This window comes from Mesoplodon bidens (assembly GCF_964165515.1).
Source record: "Mesoplodon bidens genome assembly, chromosome: 7".
Lineage (NCBI taxonomy): Eukaryota > Metazoa > Chordata > Mammalia > Artiodactyla > Ziphiidae > Mesoplodon > Mesoplodon bidens.
The window spans coordinates 13,902,467-13,926,021 of record NC_138164.1 but is presented as its reverse complement, the minus strand read 5'-3'; the positions used below and the strand labels follow the sequence as shown (position 1 = coordinate 13,926,021).

At 52.7% G+C, this 23,555-nt stretch overlaps 2 protein-coding genes and 1 pseudogene across 14 annotated transcripts in view; 2 read left to right on the top strand and 1 right to left on the bottom strand.

The window, feature by feature from the left end:
• The window catches only part of PHLDB1 (pleckstrin homology like domain family B member 1), a 45,266-nt gene extending 35,269 nt beyond the window's left edge, over positions 1-9,997 (top strand). For all 12 annotated transcript variants that reach the window (XM_081241066.1, XM_081241062.1, XM_081241060.1 and 9 more), the window contains 5 exons: positions 186-332; positions 2,202-2,318; positions 2,592-2,694; positions 7,506-7,591; positions 8,555-9,997. In XM_081241066.1, the coding sequence (XP_081097192.1) occupies positions 186-332; positions 2,202-2,318; positions 2,592-2,694; positions 7,506-7,591; positions 8,555-8,695 (594 nt within the window). In that variant the 3' untranslated portion in view covers positions 8,696-9,997. The remainder of the gene's footprint in view (positions 1-185; positions 333-2,201; positions 2,319-2,591; positions 2,695-7,505; positions 7,592-8,554) is intronic.
• A 260-nt stretch (positions 9,998-10,257) lies between these two features.
• Positions 10,258-12,152, bottom strand: TREH (trehalase; the record flags this gene model as incomplete). The annotated part of the gene is given in 7 exon segments (XM_081240651.1): positions 10,258-10,437; positions 10,683-10,736; positions 11,237-11,349; positions 11,683-11,709; positions 11,712-11,769; positions 12,037-12,077; positions 12,080-12,152. Coding segments are annotated over 7 exon segments (519 nt in total). The 3' UTR covers positions 10,258-10,284.
• A 985-nt stretch (positions 12,153-13,137) lies between these two features.
• Positions 13,138-17,077, top strand: LOC308620736 (trehalase-like; annotated as a pseudogene). The gene is made up of 5 exons (XR_014017892.1): positions 13,138-13,194; positions 13,311-13,447; positions 13,523-13,817; positions 16,211-16,503; positions 16,669-17,077. The product of XR_014017892.1 is annotated as a trehalase-like (transcript).
• The last annotated feature ends 6,478 nt before the right edge of the window (positions 17,078-23,555 follow it).

Here is a 23,555-nt window from a genome sequence, read left to right as displayed (position 1 = left end):
AAGGCATTTACCCCTGTCAGCCAGGTCCTTAGAGAGGGTGGGCTTGGAGGATGACGGTCCCTCATGCCAGGCTGCCCTCTGAGGTGGGTGCCTCCTGTGGCTCTGCCCCGCCCTGAGGAAGGGTGGCGGGGACTTGGTGGGGGGAAGAGGGCAGTGGTGGGCACTGAGCCCTGGCTTTGGGGCAGGAGCGGGAGATGGAGCTGAGGCGGCGGGCCCTGGAGGAGGAGCGGAGGCGGCGGGAGCAGGTGGAACGGAGGCTGCAGGGCGAGGGCGCCCGGAGGCATCAGCTCGTGGAGAAGGAGGTCAAGATGCGGGAGAAGCAGTTCTCGCAGGTGAGTGGGTGGAGGGCTTAAGGGCAGGGCTGACGAGGGGTCGGGATAGCCCAGGGTACTACCCCTGCTTGACTGTAGAGCCTGTTCTCTCCAGAAAGGATTGCACAAGCAGAATTCTACCTGGGACTTGTTTGGCCCCAAGGAACAGGGACCCACTCACCAGGGCTTGTTCAAGCCCATGTCTCTGTGTGTGTGTGTGTGTGTGTGTGTGTTTTGACTGGGTTGTGGGGATGCGGCAGGCCACCTGTTAGAGAAGAGGGTCTGGACAGGCCTTCCAGTGACGGGAGCTGAGTCAGAATCAGGGTGGCTACCCTTGGCCTCTTGCAGGGGCCTCACTTCTGCCTCGTGGGTCTGCACTGCACCTCCTTCCCGGTCCCTGATGCCCTCCTGCTTCTGGTGCTTTGTGGCTGTCCTAGCCTCACTCCACCAGACCTTTTGGCTCTAGGCCCCACCACCAGCAGCTGGCCTCACTCTGACTTTCAGTTTACATCTCCAAAAGAGAATGTACTAGTTTCTCCTTGGGACAAGAATCCATCCTTACACAAAAGCCAACCCTGGGCTTTTTCCTTATACAGGAGACTTGAGCAGAGCAGTTGAAGGGAGAGGGAGAAATTAGGTGGGGCAGGGAAATCGACTCGTGTGTCTGGTCCCAGACCCTGGGCCCCTGGGAGAACCTGTGAGATTCAGACAGGTTGTCCCTTCCTCTGGGGGTTTCCATAGGCCTCCCCAGGGTGGAGGTCCTGCCCAGCAGTGACTGGCGATCATAGCTCCATGATTTCCTAATGATGCTGCAACATGAATTCTAAGGGGTAGGTTGGCTCGGGAATTTAGAAATAATTAAGAAACCCTGTGTGTGAGTTTCATCTCTGTGCTTGGAATCTTTTGCTAAATGCCTAGTTCCCCTTTCCTGTCTCTGTCAGTGGTCTCTTTGGGTCTCTCTTCTCTAGCACCCTGTACTGGGGCTCAGGAATGGCTGCAGGGGCCACGAGTTTTGAGGAGGTGGACGGAGTCAGCTCATCTTTGGGGCACCTCCGGGAAGTTGAGCGTTTTGTTTCTTCTTTTTTTAAAAATAAATTTATTTTTATTTATTTATTTTTGGCTGCATTGGGTCTTCGTTGCTGTGTGTGAGCTTTCTCTAGTTGTGGCGAGCGGGGGTTGCTCAGCAGTTGTGGCGCAGGGGCTTAGCTGCTCCGCAGCATGTGGGATCCTCCCGGGCCAGGGCTTGAACCCGTGTCCCCCGTATTGGCAGGCAGATTCCTAACCACTGCGCCACCAGGGAAGTCCCTGTTTCTTCTTTAAATAATTTGTAATGTTTCCTTTTCATGTCATTCTAACATTCTTCCTCGAAATAAAGAGGAGAAAAAAATTCCAGTTGACTGAGAATTCTAGTTTAAGTATCAGAAATTTTGAGGTGGAACAGACCTTAGAGATTCTCTAGTTCAAAGCCCTTGTTTACCTATAAGGAGACGGAGGCCCAGAGAGGGACTATGACCCAAACAAGGCCCCACAGGAAGTTAGAGCCCAGGCTTCTTATTGGGCTTTTCTTCCAAGAGCATGTTCACATCTGGTCCTTTGCTTTGTTCCATTCAGCCCAGGAGGGAGAGGAGGGGCAGGGACAGGACAAGGACAGCTGTGACTGGGAAACTGAGGCGTAGAGCCGTTCAGCAGTTTGCCCAGACCTGGGTGGAGTCAGCACAGGCGTACCAGGTCTCTGCTTTGGCCAAAGCCCCATGAAACCAGAGTGACAGCCAGCAGGGTGGGGAGGGAGTGATAGCAGGCTTTCGGGGGTTCGGGCCTGAAGCCAAGGGGCCCGGGCAAGGGAATGACGGGAAGAGGGGGGCCCCCACTGATCCTGCCCTCTGCTCCCAGGCACGACCCCTGACCCGCTACCTGCCGATCCGGAAGGAGGACTTTGACCTGAAGACCCACATTGAGTCCTCAGGCCACGGTGTGGATACCTGCCTGCATGTGGTGCTCAGCAGCAAGGTACAGGCACGCATGGCCCCAGAGCACGGGGTGGGTGTCGTGTTGGGGACCCCATGTTCAGAGGCACCTCCTGGGTCCTCGGAATAGTGGCCTCAGTTCCTGCCCTAACACCAGCGGTCTCTGTCCCAGGACCAGGTGTGCTGGCCTGAAGAGATGTTGGGGACAGCCCCCCCACGAATACAGGCACAGGCGATGGCACTGACATTGCTGCTCAGGGAATAAAGGTTTAGGGGCTGCACATTTGGGTCTTTCCTCACCCCTGCATTCCACCAGGTCTGCCGTGGCTACTTGGTCAAGATGGGTGGCAAGATTAAGTCATGGAAGAAGCGCTGGTTTGTCTTCGATCGACTCAAGCGCACCCTTTCCTATTATGTGGGTGAGTTCCCCCAAGACTGCCCCAGAGCCAGGACCCCTGGGCTCTGTCACCCAGGACAGCGGGTCTTCTGGAAGCTTCCAAGTGGGGCCCAGGGGCTTGGACTGGGTCTTGTCCTCCCCTCCCTGAAAATGTACAGAGTATACCTGGTTCACCTCCGTTGATTTGTTCACTCATTCATTTTTTCAGCAGTATTACTGAGCATCTAATAAGTTACAGGCACTATTCTAGGGTCTGGTGATAAACAAGGTGGCCACAGCTCTCTCTCCCTTGGAGCCTTTTGTCAGGGAGGCAGATAGTGAACAAAGAATGGTGGGAGTGCTGTAGGGGACCCCAGATGCTGTGGGCGCATGGAGTCCTGTGGATTCCCCCTCGGGCAAGTTCCTGCAAAGGCACCAGCACAAGCAGCCGAGCAGTGCCCGGGACGCTCAGGGCAGCCCTGAGGACAGCCCCCTGGCCCATCCTGCTCCCTCAGCCCTCTGCACCCAGCCTCTAGCTTAGTTTCCCATCCCTGGAATTCCCTCTGGACAATTCCCACGTGGAGCGTGGGATGCTGTATCATATCCTAGTCAGGATAGGCTAGGCTGCGCTGCGGAAGCAACCTGTCCTAAGATCCCAGTGGCTCAAAACCCGTGTTTTCCTACTTACTTCTGGTACGTGTCCATACACGTCGTGGGTTGGCGGGGGCTCTGCTCTGTGTCAGCGTTCTCTTTACTTCAGAGCATGCCTTTCTAGAACGTTGCTGGCTGCAGTGGCAGAGGGTAAAGAAAAGCGTGATTGGGTTGGCACTGGCGTTAAATGCCCCAGCTGGGGTCTGTCCCCAAGTCACTAGTGGGTCTGTTCAGCCAGTCACCCGGCCCCACCCAACCACAAAGCCGGGAGGAGCGGTCCTGCTGGGAGCCTGGAAGGAGAGGGCTGGAGGGTTTGGTGCTGGAGTCGCTCAGGCCTGGAGCACCCTGCTTCCCCCCTGACCTGGTCCCCAACCGAGTGCCATCCCTTCCAAGAAGCCCTCCCTGACCACCTGGGCCCTGGGTATGGGGAGGCAGAGACACGTGTGTCCCCATGTTTCCACCTAGGCTGGGAAGGGACTTTGTCAGGATTGAGAGGAACAGGCCCGGGAGGACAACTCCATCTTAGGCACGTTGAGGTTGAAGTGCCCCTGGGGCATCTAGGGTTACGGGTCAGGGTTAGAGGCAGAGTGAAAGTTGAAGCTGTTGGAATGATAATAATAACGATAATGCTAATGATAGCAGATCATACTTAGTGAACACTTGTATGAGCCAGAGGCTGTGCTAAGCACTCTGCGTGCCTCATCTCATTTCATCTTCACAGTGATGTTGTGAGGGAAGCACTGTTTTTACACTCATTTTACAGATGAGGAAAATCAGGCACAGAGAGGTTAAGTAACTTGCCCAAGGTCTCTCAGCTGCTAAGAGGCAGAGCTAAGACTGATCTTTAGAGCAGAGAAGAGGGAGAAACAGAGCTGCACTCTGGGGCAGGTCCACCCTTGTGAGGAAGGAGGCACCAGCAAAGCGACAGGGCCAGGAGGCAGGAAGCCACATGCCAGGTGCTGGGCTGGTGCTTGGCGCGTGTGACCTTCCTTAATGTCCATGAAACAAAAGGAGACCCAGTCAGACGGGGGACGGGGAGGGCAGGGCGGAAGTGGAGAGGGAAGCCAGCCAAGGGAACAGACATGTGCAAACAGGGGGTGTCACCAGCGATGATGGATGCTGCAGAAAGGCCAAGAGTAACGTGGACCCAAAGGCCATTTGATTCAGGGGTTGGATCTTGACGAGAGAATGGTTTCCACCGCGTACCGGGGTGGGAGCCAGATCGCACGCGATCCATCAAGGGTAGGTGGGAGGTAAGGAAGCAGAGGCAGGAGTGTGTCACTATTTCCAGTAAAAGAAGAGATGGGAGAGAACAGAGGCTGGAGGGAAGGCCAGGCCCAGGGGCCAGGATGGGGTGGGTCCCTGTTCCAAGGAGGAAGTGCCGGGTGGGGGCGGGCCTGTGGCTGGATTAGGGCCCGCCCTGGGTGTGCCTGGCCTGCTCCTCGAAGCTGACATCCTCCCTGCCCTTGTCTGGACCCTCCTCCCACCTACTCCATGAAACCCCTCCATTCTACAGGGTCCGGATCAGAAGCCACCTCTGTGAAGCCTTTCCTGGTCCCGCCTCACTGGGAGCGGTTCCTGCCCTCCTCTGTTAACTCCTGTGCTATACAGGGTCCCTCTGCCATGTGGTACCAGCCCTGGGGCATAATGATGTCATGACAGATGCCACGTGTACTGTGCCAGCCACTGTGCTGAGCAGTCGGAATGTGTTCTCTCACTTAACACTCGTGACTGCCAGTGACCTGTAGGCGTTCTCTTGGAGTCCTAACCACGCCCAAGTCACACAGCTGATAAGCGGCTGTGTGTCTGCTTTCCTTTCCCCCGAATTGTGGACTCCTAAGAGAGGGGTCTCTGACTTCTTTGGATCCCAGTGCCTCGGACTCATTTATTCAGCATTGATTGAGCACCTGCCGTGTGCTAGGACATAGCAGTCAGTGTTGGAGAGCTAGACCTACGAGCAGATAAAGGAGGGTTCAGATTCAGCACCGTGAGATCTGTACAGAGGAACATCTGTGCTGTAGGGGCACGGGGGAGCACAACCGTGCACGCCAGTGGGGACAATTGCAATGGGTCTTGAAGATGACGTAGGACTTTGCCAAGGGAGTGGGCTGGAGACCATTTCCAGTGTCGGCAGAGCGTACTGTTAGGGGACCGTGAGAAGCTCAGCTGGCCAGAGAGAACTTGCGGTTGGAGCAGGGGAGGGATGTGAGGCAAGGCCAGAGGGGGGCGTGTTGGCACCGGCCTGTCAGGGACCTTTGCCAAGCCAAGGAGGCAGCAGCTTCCAGTGAAGGAACCGGCAGAGACGCTTGTGAGCCGAGGCGGCAGGATTCGATTTGCTTCCGGAAGCTCCCCGCTCGGCATCAGGGCCAGCGAGTTGAGGGGCGGGGGGCGGGCCAGGGGCACATTAGGAGGCTGTATCAATGATCTGGGATCGGTGCCTCGGCCTGAAACGACACTGGGGGTGGGGGAAGGTGCCAGCCATCGCAGTCTGAGTTTAGTGATCTTGTGGCCTTTCCTTTGTGACTTGGGCTCAGTGCCCAGGATGCCAGTTGAGGTGCCTGCTCGGTGTCTGCCCCAAGACGGGATGGCCCGGCCCTGTGCGTTTCTCTGCCAGCGCCCTGTCCCTGCCACCCGAGCGGTCGTCTGCTCTGCGAGTTTGCCCACCTCCTTCCTGCCGCCCCTGCCTCCAGATGCTGTATGCTTCCTTCCATTTTTTTACTGTTGGAGTTAAATAGATAAATGCATTCATATAGTTCAAAACTCAAGACACATAAAAAGGTTTAAATTGAGCATTACGCCCCCTCTCACTACAGGTAACCACCTTTAAGTCTCTTGTGTATCCTTCTAGAGTATCTTTAGGGGAATATAAACAAATGCAAACATGTATTCTTACCCCTTTTCTTACACAAAAGGTAGCACCCAATACATTCCTTGTCTTCCTGCTAATGTATCTTAGAGATCTTTCTATCTCAAATATATCTATATCTAGATATTGATATCTGGGCATATTTTATAGATTTCTTTTTTTTTTTCATTAATTATTTTTGGCTGCATTGGGTCTTCGTTGCTGCACGCAGCTCTAGTTGCATCGAGCGGGGGCTACTCTTCGTTGCGGTGCACGGGCTTCTCATTGCGGTGGCTTCTCTTGTTGCGGAGCACAGGCTCTAGGCGCATGGGCTTCAGTAGTTGTGGCTCGCAGGCTCTAGAGTGCAGGCTCAGTAGTTGTGGCGCATGGGCTTAGTTGCTCCGCGGCATGTGGGATCTTCCTGGACCAGAGACCAGGGCTCGAACCCGTGTCCTCTGCATTGGCAGGCGGATACCTTTTTTTTTTTTTTTTTTTACTTTTACTTATTTTTTGGCTGCATTGGGTCTTTGTTGCTGTGAGTGGGCTTTCTCTTGTGGTGTGCGGGGACTACTCTTCGTTGCGGTGCGCGGGCTTCTCATTGTGGTGGCTTCTCTCGTTGCAAAGCACGGGCTCCAGCTGCGTGGGTTTCAGTAGTTGCAGCACGTGGGCTCAGTAGTTGTGGCACACGGGCCCTAGAGTGCAGGCTCAGTAGTTGTGGCGCATGGGCTTAGTTGCTTCGTGGCATGTGATATCTTCCCGGACCACTGCACCACCAGGGAAGTCCTTAGATTTATTTCTGAATCTGTATCTATATCAGATATTTCTCTGTCATTCTATTAAACAGCTGGATGTATTCCATCATGTGGCACACTCTAATTTACTTAGCCATCTTCACTGGATGGATACTTGGCTTGTTTCTAATCTTTCATGACTATAGGTACTGCTCTGGTGAAGCTTGTAAATTTGTTATTTTGTACATGTGTAAGATAAATTTTCGTTAAGTGTAAAAATTGGCTTGAGGGGCAAACACCTTTTTAACTTTGGTAGATGCAGCCAAGCCATTCCTAAGGGTTTACCAATTTATATTCCCCCCTGTCAGATTTATTACACCGCCTGTTTCTCCACAGACTTACCAAAAGTGTGCTGTGTATTTTGGGTGTATTTTTGCCGTTCCGATAGGTTAGAAGTGGTATCTCGGTGGAGTTCTAATTTGCATTCTCCATAATTCTGAGTGAGGCTGAACACTGACCATGTCTTCTGGGCTCCCTGCTGGGCTCTGGTTTGGAGTCCTGGGAATCACTCCATTTCCCACATGAGGACGCTCCATGTCCACGAGCCTGGCCCTTATTCCTTTGCAGACAAGCATGAGACGAAGCTGAAAGGGGTCATCTATTTCCAGGCCATTGAGGAAGTGTACTATGACCACCTGCGCAGTGCAGCCAAGGTGAGGGGCAGAGGGACAGCCCTGGGGAAGGGGTGGGCCCAGCAGGGCTCCGTGAGCAACGGCCTCCAGCCTGTCCTCTTCAGAGGCTCGGACCCATCTCTTCTCTTTGTAAACTGTCTCTTCCTCTCTCCCTCTCCCCTTCCCAGAAGAGGTTTTTCAGCTTCACTATGGTGACTGAGGTACCCCTCCCCATATACCTGTAACCAGAACTACTGCACATTAATGCCTCCTGTACCCTTCTCGCCCCTGACCCTTGACTCTCCCCTAAGTACCCCCCCTTCCCCTAGGCCTGAGGGGGGAGCCAGGTGGGTTGCAGAGAGCAGGAAGCCCCTGTGGGCGTGAGTACGCTTGCTTGCCTCCCAATCCTGAGATGATGGTAGGATGTGTCCCTCCGTGGGGGTGGGCAGTGCAGAAGGGATGGCTACAAGGGGAGTAGGGGGCCCTCAGAGACTAGATCTGGTCAAGAGGATCGGTAAACAGGAGACATTTGAGGCTGGGACCATCTGCCTTCATGCAGGTCAGCCTCCCTCCCGCCAAGCCTCAGATGCCCACTCCATCCCTGATCTCTGCCCTTCTGGGGTCCTGGGGCCCAGCATCCCACTTGTAGCTTTTTCCATCTGTTCCTCTTTTGCTGAGAAGAGACTCTGGTCCTCACTGGAACAGCCCTTTGAGACTGAGTCTTTCCCTTTTGTGCCTGCGGGTACCAAGGAGCAGTGCCCCCACCTGGCAGCGTCTGTCCCTGCCAGGGTCCAAGGACTGCCCAGCGGAGAGGAGGGGACCGTCTCAGCTTGGGGCCCACCTGGTGGTGGGGATTGGGCTCTGGGCCTATTTAGGACTCAGCCTCGAGCTCCAGGGCGTCCTGGAGCCAGAGAGAGGAAGGGCAGAGGGCGAGGCAGATGCAAGATGCTCCTGGCCTTCGTGGGGGGGGGGCCCTGGCTTAGACCTTCCTCTCTCCCTCGGCAGAGCCCAAACCCGGCCCTCACCTTCTGTGTCAAGACCCATGACCGGCTGTACTACATGGTGGCCCCTTCCGCAGAGGCCATGCGCATCTGGATGGATGTCATCGTCACCGGGGCGGAGGGCTACACCCAGTTCATGAACTGACCGAATGGGCCTCATGGACCCTCAGGCCGGCCCAGGACCCAGGCCCAACTGCCTGCTGCTCCACTCGCCCCGGAGACAGTCACGCCCTGGGCCTCAGGCCTCACACAAGTGCTCCCAGAGGCCCTGGAGGGCGGAGCATGACTGGGGTTTTGTACAAGAAGTGACTTTGTGATGTTCTCTAAGGAGCTCGTCTTGTGAGTTTCTGAGCTCCAACCCCCTAAAGAACCAGCCAGGAGATAAAAGTTGGGGAGGGGGCTTTGCTGCCTCCTGGGAGCCCGGAACTTGCAATAACCCTTCAGGGTCCTGCCCCAGGCCCAGCCAGGCTGAGGAGCTGTCACAGAGCGGCCCCTCCGCTCTGACCTGGCACCTGTGCTCCCCAGCCTGTGTTCTCTTTTGTAAAGGACTAATTATGGTACCAGAAGCTGCCAAAGATCCCCTCTTGCCTCAGCCCCCTTTGCAGGGGCCTTGGGGGCTGAGCAGAGCCACATTCAGAGTGGGGTAACAGCTCAGGCGGTGTACTTCTCAAACCCCGCTCTACCCCATTGTTGTCCTGCGTTTATATTTCTTATTACTTTGCTGAAGGGCCAGAGACCGGAAGTGTCATCCTTGAGGTCCCAGCTCTATCACCTTTTTACAGACCCATCACCATGGTCACCACAGTGACGGCTTCATCGCCATGGTTACATACTAATCGCTGTGGCTCCATGGCTCAGCCCACTGCTTCAGCGGTGGGCCCGTCTGAGGGTATGTGCCATCATCTCTCCAGCCCAGGCCCTTGGGCATCTCCTGCTGGGGGGAAGGGACTGAACACCTTCTCCCTGCCCCCTGCCTGCGTCTCCAGGCCCTGATACACAGCCTGCTGGCTCCCCTGTCCAGCCCTCCCCCTTCCACTCGTGCCTTGCCTAGAGCCAGAAGGGGTGAAGCTGGGAACTAGAGACCAGAGGAGGAGCCATTGGATGGGAGAAGAAGCTAGAAGGGCTGTCCTTGGGGTGGTTATAGGGCTGAGTTTCTGACAGACAGAGGGCTGTTCAGATTCTCCCTGATGGAAGTCCTGAGCAGGAGAGGAAGCAGCAGAGGGGGTGCCCTGAGGTCTGGTTGCCCTCCCTGCAGCCTCAGAAGGGGGGTGAAATGGAGAGCAGAGGACCGGGCCTCCAGCTGCCTGTGCTCAGCCCTTTCCGCCTTAACACTAAGCCCACCTCCCTGTCCCCCTTCCCAGCCCTGGGCCGTGGTTGCTGGGTCCAGGTTGGATGTTTTTCAGTATTTGTAAGCATCTCAGCAGAACAATAAAGCATTTGGACTATGTCTTTGGGAAGCCTGGTGGTGGGGGACATGGGGTTGGGATACATGGGGTAGGAAAGCTAGGTCTCCCCACAATGCAGCATTTCCACCTTATTAGATGTTCCAGAGACCCAGGGCCCAACCATGACCTCTGGGTCCCTACCCTGCCCCCACTCTACTATGACCAAGGACTGGCCTGGGGGTGGGGGTGGGCTCTGCAGGGATAAAGGATCAAGAGGCAGGAGAAGGCAGGGACTCATGTGGAGGTTTAATTGGCAGGAGCTGGAGCCAGATGAGGGAGTGAAGGCCCGTCACTGAGGCAGGAGGCTGAGCAGGAGGCTGAGCAGAAGGGCAGCGGCAAGGCAGTGGGGCTCCAGCACAGCTGTGTGGGTCCCCGAGCTCAGCCGGTCACCATAGTGGCCCAGGAGCATCAGGACCACACCACTGGTCCAGCCAAACCCCTCCTGGAGAGAGGTAAGGTCAGTGGGGCAAGATCTCTGGGGAAGGTCCCCAAGTCCTTTTATGGGGTATGGGATCCCCACCTAGAGGCTCTGGCCCTGCATAGCCCCAGGGGTACCAGGGGGCACCAGTCAGGCCCCTCCCTGGGACCCACCTCCATGGAAAAAACTGAGGCCCGGAGAGGGGAGGTCATGGTCAGTTGCAGGGATAGCAGAGCCCTGAAGTTCCCTGGAGGATGTGGCCCACTCACCTGAACTTCATACTCCCCTCCACCACCTGGTTGTCCACCGTTGCTGACATCATACTGGGGACAAGAGGATGGGTTCTAAGGTCAGGCCCTACCCCAGCCCCCCAACGCCAGGCCTCTAGGGAAGCCAGAAATGGGAGCCCCTTAGGGAATAGCTGTTCTGGCCAGCAGCTCTGACCCCTGCAGTGCCCAAGAATGGCCACCAGGGGCCTCCCTGGTGGCGCAGTGGTTGAGAGTCCGCCTGCCGATGCAGGGGATACGGGTTCGTGCCCCGGTCTGGGAGGATCCCATATGCCGCGGAGCGGCTGGGCCCGTGAGCCATGGCCGCTGGGCCTGCGCATCCGGAGCCTGTGCTCCGCAACGGGAGAGGCCACAACAGTGAGAGGCCCGCATACCGCAAAAAGAAAAAAAAAAAAAAAAAAAAAAAAAAAAAGAATGGCCACCAGGTGCCGCCACTGTCCCCAGCTGTGTGGGCCTGGGCTTTGCACAGCCTGACCGTTCCTCCATCTCACCGTGGGGAGAAGGACCCCGAGGGACTGGGCTCAGGGGCAGCTCACCTTCTCATACATGGCTGACTTTTTGGAGTAGATGTCACAGTTGGTTCGGATCCAATTCTGGGCCAGCTGGAAAGCCACTTCCTGGGCTCTGGCTGAAGGAGACTTGGCCAGACCTGGACCCCACCCCAGGCAGGACCCTGAATCTCCAGAGCCCCCATCCCAGGGGGAGCAGAGGCCTGAGCCTTATTCTCCTCAAGGAGGGAAAGAGGCCCGGGCGCTAGGGCCTCCCTCCTAGAGCCGGGGGCCAGCCTGCTCCCGATCCAGGCCTGGGTGTGGAGAGAGGAGGGTGGAGGTAGGTGTAAGTGTTTGCTGAGCCAGAGGCTGGGAGAGCAGAGGGGCCAGAGAAGGACCTCTGCCTCATTCGTTCACGCCTCCCCAGAGCCAGGCAGGCGGACCCTCTACCCCCGTGGGCTGAGGCCCTGGGAGAGGCCCCATCCCTGCCTCACCTCTGATGAGCAGGTCCTGCAGGGGGCCCAGGCATTGGGGAGGTCCCACTGCTGGCCTGTCTTCTGGTAGGTGAGGATCTGGCTGTCCTAGAAGGTTCCAGACATTACCATGAGTGTAGGTGGGGGCCGGACAGGGAGCCAAGAGGCTGGGCCCTCCTGAAGCCAGATGTCCCCTTTGGGGGCCTTCTCTTCTTGGCTCACAGCTGCCCCCTGGTGGCAGAAGTGGGACCCTCAGGCTAAGGCCCTGGGCGGAGTGGGGTGTGGCTGCCACTTGCCCGAGGTCACAGGTCAGAGTCAGGGAGTGAGCAGGTGGCCCTGCCCCCAGGGTGGCAGCCCGCCCTGCTGACCCCTTGCCTCCAGGTATTTCAGAGCCTTGTCCACGTTGCCCAGCCCAAATCAGAGAAGCCGTCGGCCCAGAGAGGAGTGTGGTAAATGGGGTAAACTTCCGGATCTTTTACGCTGAAGGCCATAGTTGAACCAGCCACCTTCCTCCTTGTCTCACAGGCCAGCCTTCAGCGCGGCCTAGCTTGGTTTCTGCAAATTTTAGTACCTCACAGCTTGGGAGTCATTCTCCCAGGTGGCACTGGGTTTAGGAGTAACCAGAACCCCTACTCGGGCCCTACAGGACTCTCTAGAAAGAACTGAGGGGGAGGACGGAAACATCTACTTCTAACTCCTCAGCTTCTCCCTGAAGCCCTCCCCAGCCTCCCCCAGGCTGCCCCGTGTCCTGCCCTTTACACCACGTGGTGACTGTTCACTCCCCTGCGGGACTCCCTTGTCCCTGAGCTCCTCTGGTGAGGCCTCTGCTCAGGAATGATAATTGCTACTGCTGATCCTGGCCCAGCCCTGTGCTCAGCACAGTCTATCACACACTTTCTCTCCTGTCTGAGGCTCAGAGAGGGCAGCAGTTTGCCCCCAGCTGCACAGCACCTGTCCTCCAGCCTGACCCCAGGGCCCTGGCACCCACTGGCACAGGGCAGTGCTCCAGGGTCATGTGCCAGCCTGGGCCACTTCCTCACCAGCCCCTCACCCAGTGGGAGCAAACCCGAGCCCCTTCCGCTCCTCCCTGCCAAATCCCTGACAGGCTGACTCTCTCCCAGTAAAGCCACCTCAGGGTTGTAGAACCGGGAGAGGGTGAACAGAGAGAACACCTGATGTGGACACAGCAAGCCCCACTCTGGTCCTACTGTGCGCCCCATTGGCCATGTCCATCCACATCCGCCTCACTGGGGAAAGGTGCTGGGGTTTCATCCACACCTGGGCCAGAACTGGGGGGCCCTGATCCTCTGGGCCTGGCTTCACAGTGGCAGCCGAGTTTCGGGGGGCACTGGGAGATGGAGGAAATGGTCCCCCCCAGCTAGGCACTGGGCTGAGCGGTCCAGGCTCCTGCACACCGTCGTGCTCTTGCTGGGATGCCAGAGGCCAGCATGTGGGGACCAGCAGACCAGATTCCCCATGGCCCAGGCCTTGACCAAGGCCACACAGCTGAGCAGCCCCAGAGCCAGAACCCAAGCCCGGGCTGCCAGGCTCCAAAGCCTGCGGCTGCCAGGGCCTCCAGCTTCCCAGCCTCCTCCAGCCCCCACTCCACATGGGTCCTAGGCTCCCTGTGCCCTCTCCCCTGACTCCAGGTGAGGCCAGAGGTCCTCAGCCACCCTGAGCAGTTCTCTCTGATCTACTCAGGACACCCCTTCATTGTGCCCGGCGGGCACTTTGTTGAGTTCTACTACTGGGGAGCGGCCGGGGGCTTCGGGGCAGGGAGCGGGGCGTGCGCGGGGGGAGCCCAGGGCCTGCGGGGCGTCCTGAGTGGGGTGGTGTGATGCCTGAGCTGTCCTCCCCCCAGGGACTCGTACTGGCTGATGGAGGGTCTGTTCCTCTCTGAGATGCCCCAGATGCTGAAGGGCATGCTGCAGAGCCACCTTCCTACAGTGGGCACCCCTCCCCGTTCCTGAGACCTCCCAGGACGGGGCTTGGGAAGGGTGCCTGGGGGGAGGTGGTGCTTGGCTCTGCCCCGGGGACAACATTGAGACCCTGGCCTTGGCGCTGGACTTCTGGACTAAGAACAGGAGCGTCTCTGTGAGCTCCGGGGGAAAGAGCTACGTCCTGAATTGATATTGTATCCTTTACAGGGGACCCAGGTGAGGGCGTGCCCGGCCAGCCTCTGAATCCCTTGTGTGTTTGCTCTGATGAAGAGTGTCAGGACTCCCCTGGGCAGGAGGGCGGGTGACTTAGTCCCACCTCTCAGTTAGCGATATGACAGCCCTGGGTGGTCCAGCGCTGGGGCCCCGGGCAGCTGAGCCAGCGTGGCTTGGCCTCCTGCTCGGTCACGGCGGGCCTAGGGCCTCTCGGTGCCAGGCCCCCTCTTGTCCTCTTGCCAAGAGCGCCAGTGATGTAGCCCCACCTCTCAGATGGTGATCCTGAGGGCATGGGGGCCTGTGTTCCCAGGATAGGGGTGCCAACCTGTGCTCCGGGGGCTGTGTCGTATTGGCCAGGGTGCCCCGTCGTGCACCTGCCTCTCCGACTGGTCCAGGCCCTGTTTTGGGCCATCCCCGGGGCAGGAGACACCCCAGAGGGCAAAGGGAACAGGCAGAACACCACTGAGGTTGGGGATGGGGGCTGCTATGAGGGGAGATGTGGGGAGCTCTGTCCCGGCAGCTGGAGAGGAGGGGCCAGCAGCGGGAGGGCAGACCCTGTGGCACTTGCTCCTTTGCAGCTTGGCCACCAGCCTGCGCACCACAGCACTGTCCCTTCCTCCCAGGCAGGCCCGGCTCCCTGGCCAGGCCTGGAGCAAGACAAGAGCACCTCAAGTCCCCTCCCGCCACCCTGCTCAAACCACAGCCACCTGTAGATCAAAAACACCTCTTTTTTAAAATCCTCAGTTGCCTGAAAGATGTACATGGCTGGGGCTGGGGCTGAGACTCGAGGGCTGCCTGCACTCACATGGTAGGGGGACTTCTGAGCACCCGCTCTCAGACTTCGCACATTTCTGCACATGACAGCAATCTTTGCAGAAAGGGCGTAGAGGATGCATCTGGGCCAGGCACCAGCCTGCGGCAGCTATCTGTAGCCACCTCTGCCCAGGCAGGATGCCCAACCTCTTGTTCTCACCTCACCCACTGTGGTGGCTTCCTCTCCCCGTGAGGACATGGGTTCCCACCACACCCAGGAGACTGGGCATCTCCCTGCCCAGCCAGGAGTTCCAGGGCCACAGCCCAGGATCAGCAAAATTCACAGGCTCCCAGGTGACCTCAACTCAAGTCACACACCCTTTCTCCCACCCAGGCCCTGTAATTAATGGCGTTAGCAATGTTTGTAAATCTCCATGAGAGAGGATTTCAATCAGAACTGGGTCCCAGGAGCCCCTGATTGAAGCCATTAGAGGCCGTGGGCTCCTGGGCAGCTCCCCCTGCCATTCCAGGTAATCTGTATATCAACTGAAGGCTTTGCTGGCTGTTAGGGGTTGCAGGCTCAAATTCCAGGACGCAATTGTGGGACGTAGTTGAGAATAAGGAAACTAACCATGCAAGGGGGAAGATGCTTGGTGAGATCTGGGGTGACCGGGAAGCACATTCTTGTGTAACTGGGGTCTCTGCTGCAGAAGCTGGCTGATGTAAGGGAATGTGGGGTCCTTGTTTGCTAGATCTTCCAACTTTTCAACGTAGGCAGAGATCCATATTTTTACGTGAAGTATCCCGATTTTTAAGTGTCTCAATGTCCCAAATTCTGAATGTACATCTCGGAGTGATGCCTCTGTACGAGTGGGGAGTGGGGAGGAGGAGACCTGACCCCACTGCAAGGCCCCCTTCTCCCCACAGTGTCCAGTGCCCCACCCTTGAATGAGCCCTCAGCCTGGGTGCTGACTCCTAGTCACGTGGTGCCCTTTACAGTGAGATACTCTGTACATATTGAGATCCTTAATATGTAAAGATCTCTTACAAATCAAAAAGGAAAAATAATATTGTCATGCTTGGAAAAAATCTACAGGCTAACTATGGATGGTCGATAAATATAATGCTCTGTTCGTTCTTTTTCTGGACCTGGATTGGGCCTCAGCCGACAAGCACACAGCTCCCCCTGCCTCAGGGTGTCTGTGCCCCGACTTTCTTAGATATTCTCACCCAAGTCTCACCACTTAGTTTGTCTGCCTAGTCTTTCTTAGCACATTTACAAGCAGATGTGTCACTGGTGGGAAAAATATTCAATAATACTTTAAAATATTTATTCAGCTTTGGTTTCGTGGTGAAGCTGTGAAATCAGCTGTGTGGGGGAAGGACTGAGAGGGGGACCCCGAGAGGGAGCCCAGCCTTCTCTTAGTCCTCAGTAAGTCAGCCCTGGCCCGCACTTACACCCTCACTCAGTAAAAGACCTGCTGGACCCCCGCATCCTTAGAAGGTAGCTGGCGGGGATGGGGCTGAGTGGGAGGAGGAGGGGTCTCCTTGCCTTGACCCAAAGTACTTTTTTGAGGAAGAACTACTGGTTTCCTTCTCAATGTCTATTCTCAGGGTAGCAATGTGACCAGCTTTTTTAAAAGGTTGATTTCCCAGGCTCCCCTGCAGTCAGGGTTAGCTGGGGACCCAGTTCCGACACCTACAAGTGAAAGCCACTGGAAGAGGCTCCTGGGAAAACTCCTTCGGAGGGGGAAGACTCAGCCGGCTTTGCTCTTGTCCCTTTGCCCTTCCCCCTCCTTCTTGCCTTGAGCACAGATGAAGTGCTTGGATCTGCAGAAGGCACCTTGCAACCACAAAGCAATGAACCCAAGGCTGAAAACCACAGGCTTACGATGGCAGAGCAGAAAGAGAGAGAGACTGGCGCCTCGATGGTACCGTGAGTCACACAGCCCTGGGCTCCCCTTATATGAGAAAAACAAACCCCTTAGTTGTTTAAGCCACTGGTGTTCAGATTTCTGTCCCTTTTGGCTGAATGGAGTCTCTGGCAGGTCCTTATTCTGAGGCCTTCTGGTCAGTATCTTTTCCTTCATTCCCAGCACAGTGTCCTAATGTCCCAGAAATGTTGCAGTGATCCTGCCCACCTGGCCTAACCTCAGTCCGGCTCTGGGTGTGAGAGGCAGATCGATCCATCTATCTGGATCAGGTGCCTGGCCCACCTTCCTCACAGCTTTGGAAACCAACTCCAGAGCCCCAGAGTCCTCATCAGCACTTGTGCCAACAGCTCCTGGCATCCTCATGGGCAGTGAAGCCAGGATGGTGTGTGATTGTAGATGGAAAGTGACATTTGCAGCTCCTGGGGTGCTAGTGATGTTCTATTTCATGATCCATTACAAGGTGTTTGCTTTACAATGGATCTGTTCAACTGTCATACATATTTTATGGACGTTCCTGTGTTGCACCCTAGTTCATTATAAACTCATTTGAAATTTTCGGAGTCCATCAGCCTGCTTGGTTTGGCTCATTTGGACAGGAGGGGAGGCCAGACGGCCGCAGCAGCCTGAAGAGCCAGAGCAGGGGCAGGGCAGGGGGGGGGCAGGCCCCGTGCCGTCCGTGGAATCTAACATGAGCCATTCATTCTCTTAGAATAGCTGCACACCTGCAGATCAGCAGTTTCTATTGTGGTGAGAAGTTAAAAAAACAAATGAAAGGGCAGGCAAGGAGCAAGCTTTCCTCTAACATGCTGCACTGAGTCGCCTGCCACTGTCTGTCACGCCCACATACCTTCCTCAGTCAGTACTGCTCATTCATGTGGGGACTCGGGTCTCGGGCCCAAGCACCGAGCCTGTGACCTGCAGCCCCGCTCAGCTCCCAGGACCACGGGGCCACGCCTGCCTCTGGGGGCAGTCTCAGTCATACACGGTCTCCACGAGTACAGGCAAGTCAGGTGATCTCTTTGAGCCTCAGCGTCCTCACTTGTGAAGTTGGGGCTATTATCTCTCCTGGAGGCTTGTAAGAATGAGACGTGGCGTGTTTCAGGTACACAGAGAGTCAGCTAAGGGCAGCGGCTGCTTTGTTAGTGGGTAGAGACGCCCTAGTTGAGTCCATTCCAGCAGCTGAGGGGCTGGAGCAGGACGGTTCCCCCCGCCTCACGCCACTTGGATGACAGCGTCCCCGAGGGCTCGGTTAAGGTACTGTCAGGCCTCCCTGGGAGGACCTCCTTGTCAGCCACTCACCACGAGGCTGTCCTTCCAGACCCTCCTGCTCTGAGATTTGTGTCTTGTATGACACAAATCTGCAGCTGGAGGGAGGGTAGCAGACGCCCAGCTGAGTGTTATTCCAAGAATAACTGGTGGTCCGACAAGCAAAGACCAGCCTCCAGGCAACAGAAGAGGACCGTCCTGGGGGCCTCGCCACAGTCTGGGTGGAATGAAGCAGGGCAAGACAGGCTGCTCAGAGCCAGCCACCCACAGTGGCCTGCAGCTCAGCACGGGGCAGTGGAGACCCGGGACTGGAAAGCTTCCAGATTCCCTACAGAAGGCTGCCCGCAACACCCACAGTCCAGGTGCATGGCTTGTTAATAGCTCCATTCCTCAGACCATCTCTCTGCCCCTCCACTCCTGGGGTTTTCTTCAAGAAGGACGTGGTTTGGTCAGCCTGGAGAGGATGGGCCTGGAAGGATCTTCTGACGTTGAAGGTCCATTCTCTACCAAAGAAGACATACAGATGGCCAGTAGGCACATGAAAAGATGCTCAGCATCACTAATTATTAGAGAAATGCAAATCAAAACTACAGTGAGGTACCACCTCACACTGGTCAGAATGGCCATCATCAAAAAGTCTACAAATAACAAATGCTGGAGAGGGTGTGGAGAAAGGGGAACCCTCCTGCACTGTTGGTGGCAATGTAAGTGGGTGCAACCACTATGGAAGACAGTATGGAGGTTCCTCAGAAAACTAGAAATAGAATTACCATATGATCCAGCAATCCCACTCCTGGGCATATACCCAGACAAAACTATAATTCAAAAAGATACATGCACTCCTATATTCATAGCAGCACTATTCACAGTAGCCCAAACAAGGAAACAACCTAAATGTTCATTGACAGATGAATGGATAAAGAAGATGTGGTACATATATATAATGGAATACTACTCAGCCATAAAAAAGAACAAAATAATGCCATTTGCAGCAACATGCATGCAACTAGAGATTATCATACTAAGTGAAGTAAGAAAGAGAAAGACAAATACCAGATGATATGACTTATATGTGGAATCTAAAATATGGAACAAAGGAAACTATCTACAAAACAGAAACAGACTCACAGACATAGAGATCGGACTTGTGGTTACCAAGGGGGAGAGAGGGAGGGAGAGGGATGAACTGGGAATTTGGGGTTGGTAGATGCAAGCTATTACATTTAGCATGGGTAAACGACAAGGTCCTACTGTACGGCACACGGAACTATATCTAGTCTCCTGGGATAAACCATAATGGAAAAGAATATTTAAAAAAGAATGTATATATGTCTATGAGTCACTTTGCAACACAGCAGAGATTGGCACAGCATTGTAAATCAACTATACTTCAATTAAAAAAAAAAGTTCCAGGTTCTGCTCCACACTTGGCAGATCAGTGGAGGCTGCTCTGGACACGAGGAGGGCGGAGCCTGTTCTTAGGGTTGTCTCCGAAGAGGGGATGGGGCTGCGTCGCGACTCCTCCTTAGCAGGCGTTCCTGGTACCTTGTCCTTCAGATTACGGGAAACTCAAAGCGTATTGAAAAGCTTAGAGTGTAACGGTAAGAAACATGCATAAGCCTACGACCTGACTTTGTCCTATTTTCTTCAGATTTTGTTTTTAGTACTGAAACATAACAGGTCCCTCTTGTATTCCTGACCCTCAGAGGCGTAGCTGCTCTCCTGAATTTGCAGTTTCCCACTCTCATGCGCGCCTTCATACTTTTGCTGTATATATCTACAAACTACGTGTAGTATTGCTTTGCATGCTATTTTTTATTGTGGTAAAACACACATAACATAAAGTTTCCCATTTTACGTTTTCACCATTTTTTATTGTACTGTTCAGGGGCACTGAGTACATTCACCTTGCTGCGTAACCATCACCACTGCCAATCTCTAGAAACTTTTAATCTTCCAAAACTGAAACTCTGTGCTCATTAGTCAATAACTTCCCTAGACCATCCTACCCCACAACTCCTGGAAACCACTGTACTTTCTATCTCTCTGAATTTATGGTTCTTTGTGTAAATAGAGTCATAGAATATTTGTCCTTTTGTGTCTGGTTTATCTCACTTAGCATAGTATCTTCAAGTTTCCTCTATGTTGTAGAGGAATTGATTTAACAACATATTTCCTCAATGTTGTTGTCAGAATTTCTTTCCTTTTAAAGGCTGAATAATATTCCATTGCATATGTACGCCATGTTTCCCTTATTCATTCATCCATTGATGGACATGTGGGTTCTTTCCACCTTTTGGCTTTTGTGAATGATGCTGCAGTGAACGTGGGTGTGTAAGTATCCGTTCAAGTATGTGCTTTCAGTCCTTTTGGGGATGTACACAAAAGTGGAATTGCTGGATCATATGGTGCAGCTGGATTATATGGTAATTCTATGTTTAATTGTTTCAAGAACCCCTGTCCTGCTCTGAATGTTTTAAAATCTTATGTACTGTATATGGGGGGTATTTGTACTGTATCATTTGGCAGTTTGATGCTTTCTTTTTTCTTTTTTTTTTTTTTTTGGTGCTAGTATGTTTCTGAGATTCCACCATGTTAATACATAGATCTAATCTGAGAATCTGTATCTTTTAACTTACAAGTTTAAGTGTTATCATTATTTGAACTTATTTTTACCATCTTATTCTGTGCTCCTTAATTTCCTCATGGTTTTTTCTTTTTACTTTTTCTTTTGTGTCCTATATTTCCCTTGTTTCCTATATTTATCAAATTTAGTGAGCCTCTTTTATTTATTTATTTATTTATTTACTTACTTACTTATTTATTTAGCCACGCTGCGTGACATGTGGGATCTCAGTTCCCCGACCAGGGATTGAACCTGTGCCCCCTGCAGTGGAAGCACGGAGTCTTAACCACTGGACCACCAGGGAAGTCCGAGCCTCTTTTATTATTTTTTCTACTTGTATTCATTCCTTCCTTCATTCATTTGTTTTCTTGTAAATTATAGATTTCATTCCTATTCTTTAGGGCTTCTCTCCCCTTCTTTTCACATGTACACCAACTCTAAAATTAATCAGAAATGTGATTATCCACCGACAGAGGCAGGGCCTTTGGAATACTTTAACTCTGATTACCTCCTCCACATTCCATAATTCCATCCAGCATCGCGGGTCTGCCTTAGTTTCTACACCTCCAGTTCATCACCATCACTGTTGCAGTTTTCCCCAGTTGGTGCTTATATCCATTTACCCACAGGTTTACAGTGTGTTTGCTCTTCATTGCTTTTTTTAAAAATTGAAGTATAGTTAATTTATAATGTTGTGTTAGTTTCAAGTGTACACCAAAGTGATTCAGATACATACACACACACACACACACACACACATCTCACACCTTCTGAGTTCAATTTCCTTTCTCTTAAAATAGATGTGTTGGCAGCTCTAACACCAGTGATGTTTTGGTGAACTCTTTTCAGTTTTCATCTGAAATGGTCTTTATTTCACTTTCACTTGTCGTGTTGCATTGTCAGCAAAGGTGGCCACCAACAGTTCTGTCCATCCATGTGATGCACATGTCACTCCTCCCATAGAGATGGAGTTTATTTTCCCTTACCTTAAATGTGGGCTAGCCTCGTGACTTGCTTTGATCTGTAGAATGTGGAAGTGACCCTGTGCCAGGTCCAACCTTAGGTCTTAAGAAGCCTGACTGATTCCACTTTCACCCAGTTGGGTCCAGCCACCATGAAACTAAGTCCAATTGCTCCACTGGACAGAGGAATAGGGTGCCTGGAGGATGAAAGATGACCAAGGGCAAGAGAGGCCCACCAGCCACCTGCCATTCCCATCCCTTCCGCTGAGGACCATACGTGTGAGTGAAGCTACCTTGTTTCCTCCAGTGCCAGATGAGCCATCCCAGCCAACACCACACAGAACGTAAATGAGCCGTCCCCACTCAGCCCTGCCAAATTACAGAACTGTGAGCAAATATACAGTGGTGGTTGCTTTAAGCCACTACATTTTGGAGAGGTTTGTTATGCAGCAATAGGTAACTGGAGCCCTCCTGAGTGGTATTTTAGGGGAGTTTGAACTCTAGGGTGAGTTAGTTTTTGTCAGCACTTTGAATGTAGAATGCCTCTGACTTCTTCTGTGGCTGCTGTTGAAAAGTCAGCTACGAATTGTTTTCCTTTGTAGGTAATCTGTCAGGTGGCTTTTAAGATAATCTGTCTTTACTGTTATGCAGTTTCTCTAAAACATATCTGGTATAGGTTCCTTTTTCTTTTTCCTGCTCAGAAATTGCGCTGATACTACTTCTGCCTTCTCCTCCTTTTTACTCCTACAAATATTTTTTGAGTGCCTATTATGTGCTAAATACTATTCTAAGTGTTGGGGACTAAACAGTGAACAAAAAAGAGAGACTCTATCCTCACAGGGAGGCTATGTCCCCCATTTAAGTGAGGGACAGAGCGTGAGAATGAAGCTAGCATGCAGAAGAGCAGAGATGAGCTTCGGGAAAAGCAGATCCTGAATGCATGGTTGAAACCTGCATCATGCCCCACCTAAAAGCAACCCTGCTCATTATATTTTCAGTAATGATTTAGCAATGATTACTCCTTGTTCCTTAAGACAGTTTTAAATGGATTTTTATGTCATTTACAACTGAAATGAAATGGTACTAACTGATATGTGTCCCAGCCCAGCCTGACATAGATGTCTGTGAAACTTTACATTCATACCTACATTTAGTTTATTTTAAAATTAATTCATTTAATTTTTTGTTTCTATTTGATCTTGTTCCAAAAAAGATTTAAGACCATTTACAAAGATGGATAAAACACAAAGTAACATAATTTAGAAGTGTTACTGTGCTTATTGAACCTGAAGAGGCATATCTTTCATTAATTTTGAAAAATTCTCAACCATTATCTCTCAATAGTGCCTCAGCCATTCTCTCTTCTGAAATTCCTGTTAGACAAATGGTGGATCTTCTCATCTTATTCTTTGTGTCACTTAACCTGTTTTTCGTAATTTCTATTTCTTCTTTCTCTGGGTAATTTTCTTAGATCAGTGTTCCAGTTCACTATTTTTCTCTTCATTTGTGTTGAATCTGCTGTTTAGCTTCTTTTTTTTTTTTGAACTTTACATTTCAGTTACCATTTTTTCATTTTTAGAAGTTCTATTTAGTTCTTTTTCACACATGTCTATTCATAGTATTTTATTCTTTTCTTGTGCTTTCAGTGCCTTACATGCATCCAGGCATTTTAATCATATCTATTCTACAATATCTTTAGAGTCTTCATATAACATCTGAAGTTCTTGGGAGTCTAATTTTGAGGTTAAGTTTGCTAACTCTTGCACATAATGATGGCTTATTTCCTCCTTCCTTCCTTCCTTCCTCCCTCCTTTTCTTCCTTTCTTTCTTTCTTCCTTTCTTTCTTTCTTTCTTTCTGTTTCTCTCTTTTCCTCCCTCCCTCCTTCTTTTCTTCCTTCCTTTCTTTCTCTCTTTCTTTTCCTCCCTCCCTCTTCTTTTCTTTCTCTTTCTTTCTTTCTTTCTTTCCTCCCTTTCTCCTTTTCTTTCTTTATTTTTTTGTAACTTTGGATTGCAAGCTTATGTTCAGTAGGGCTTTATCCTTTGGAATCCCATGTGATCTGGGTTAAGAGCATGATATTCCAAAGTTATTTTGTGATTGCTTCTTTCAAGGACCCCAACAGTATCACACACTATGAAAAGTTTTTTTTATGTTATTCCCTTGCTGCTGGATCCCATTTAAATAACCATGATGGTAGTATAA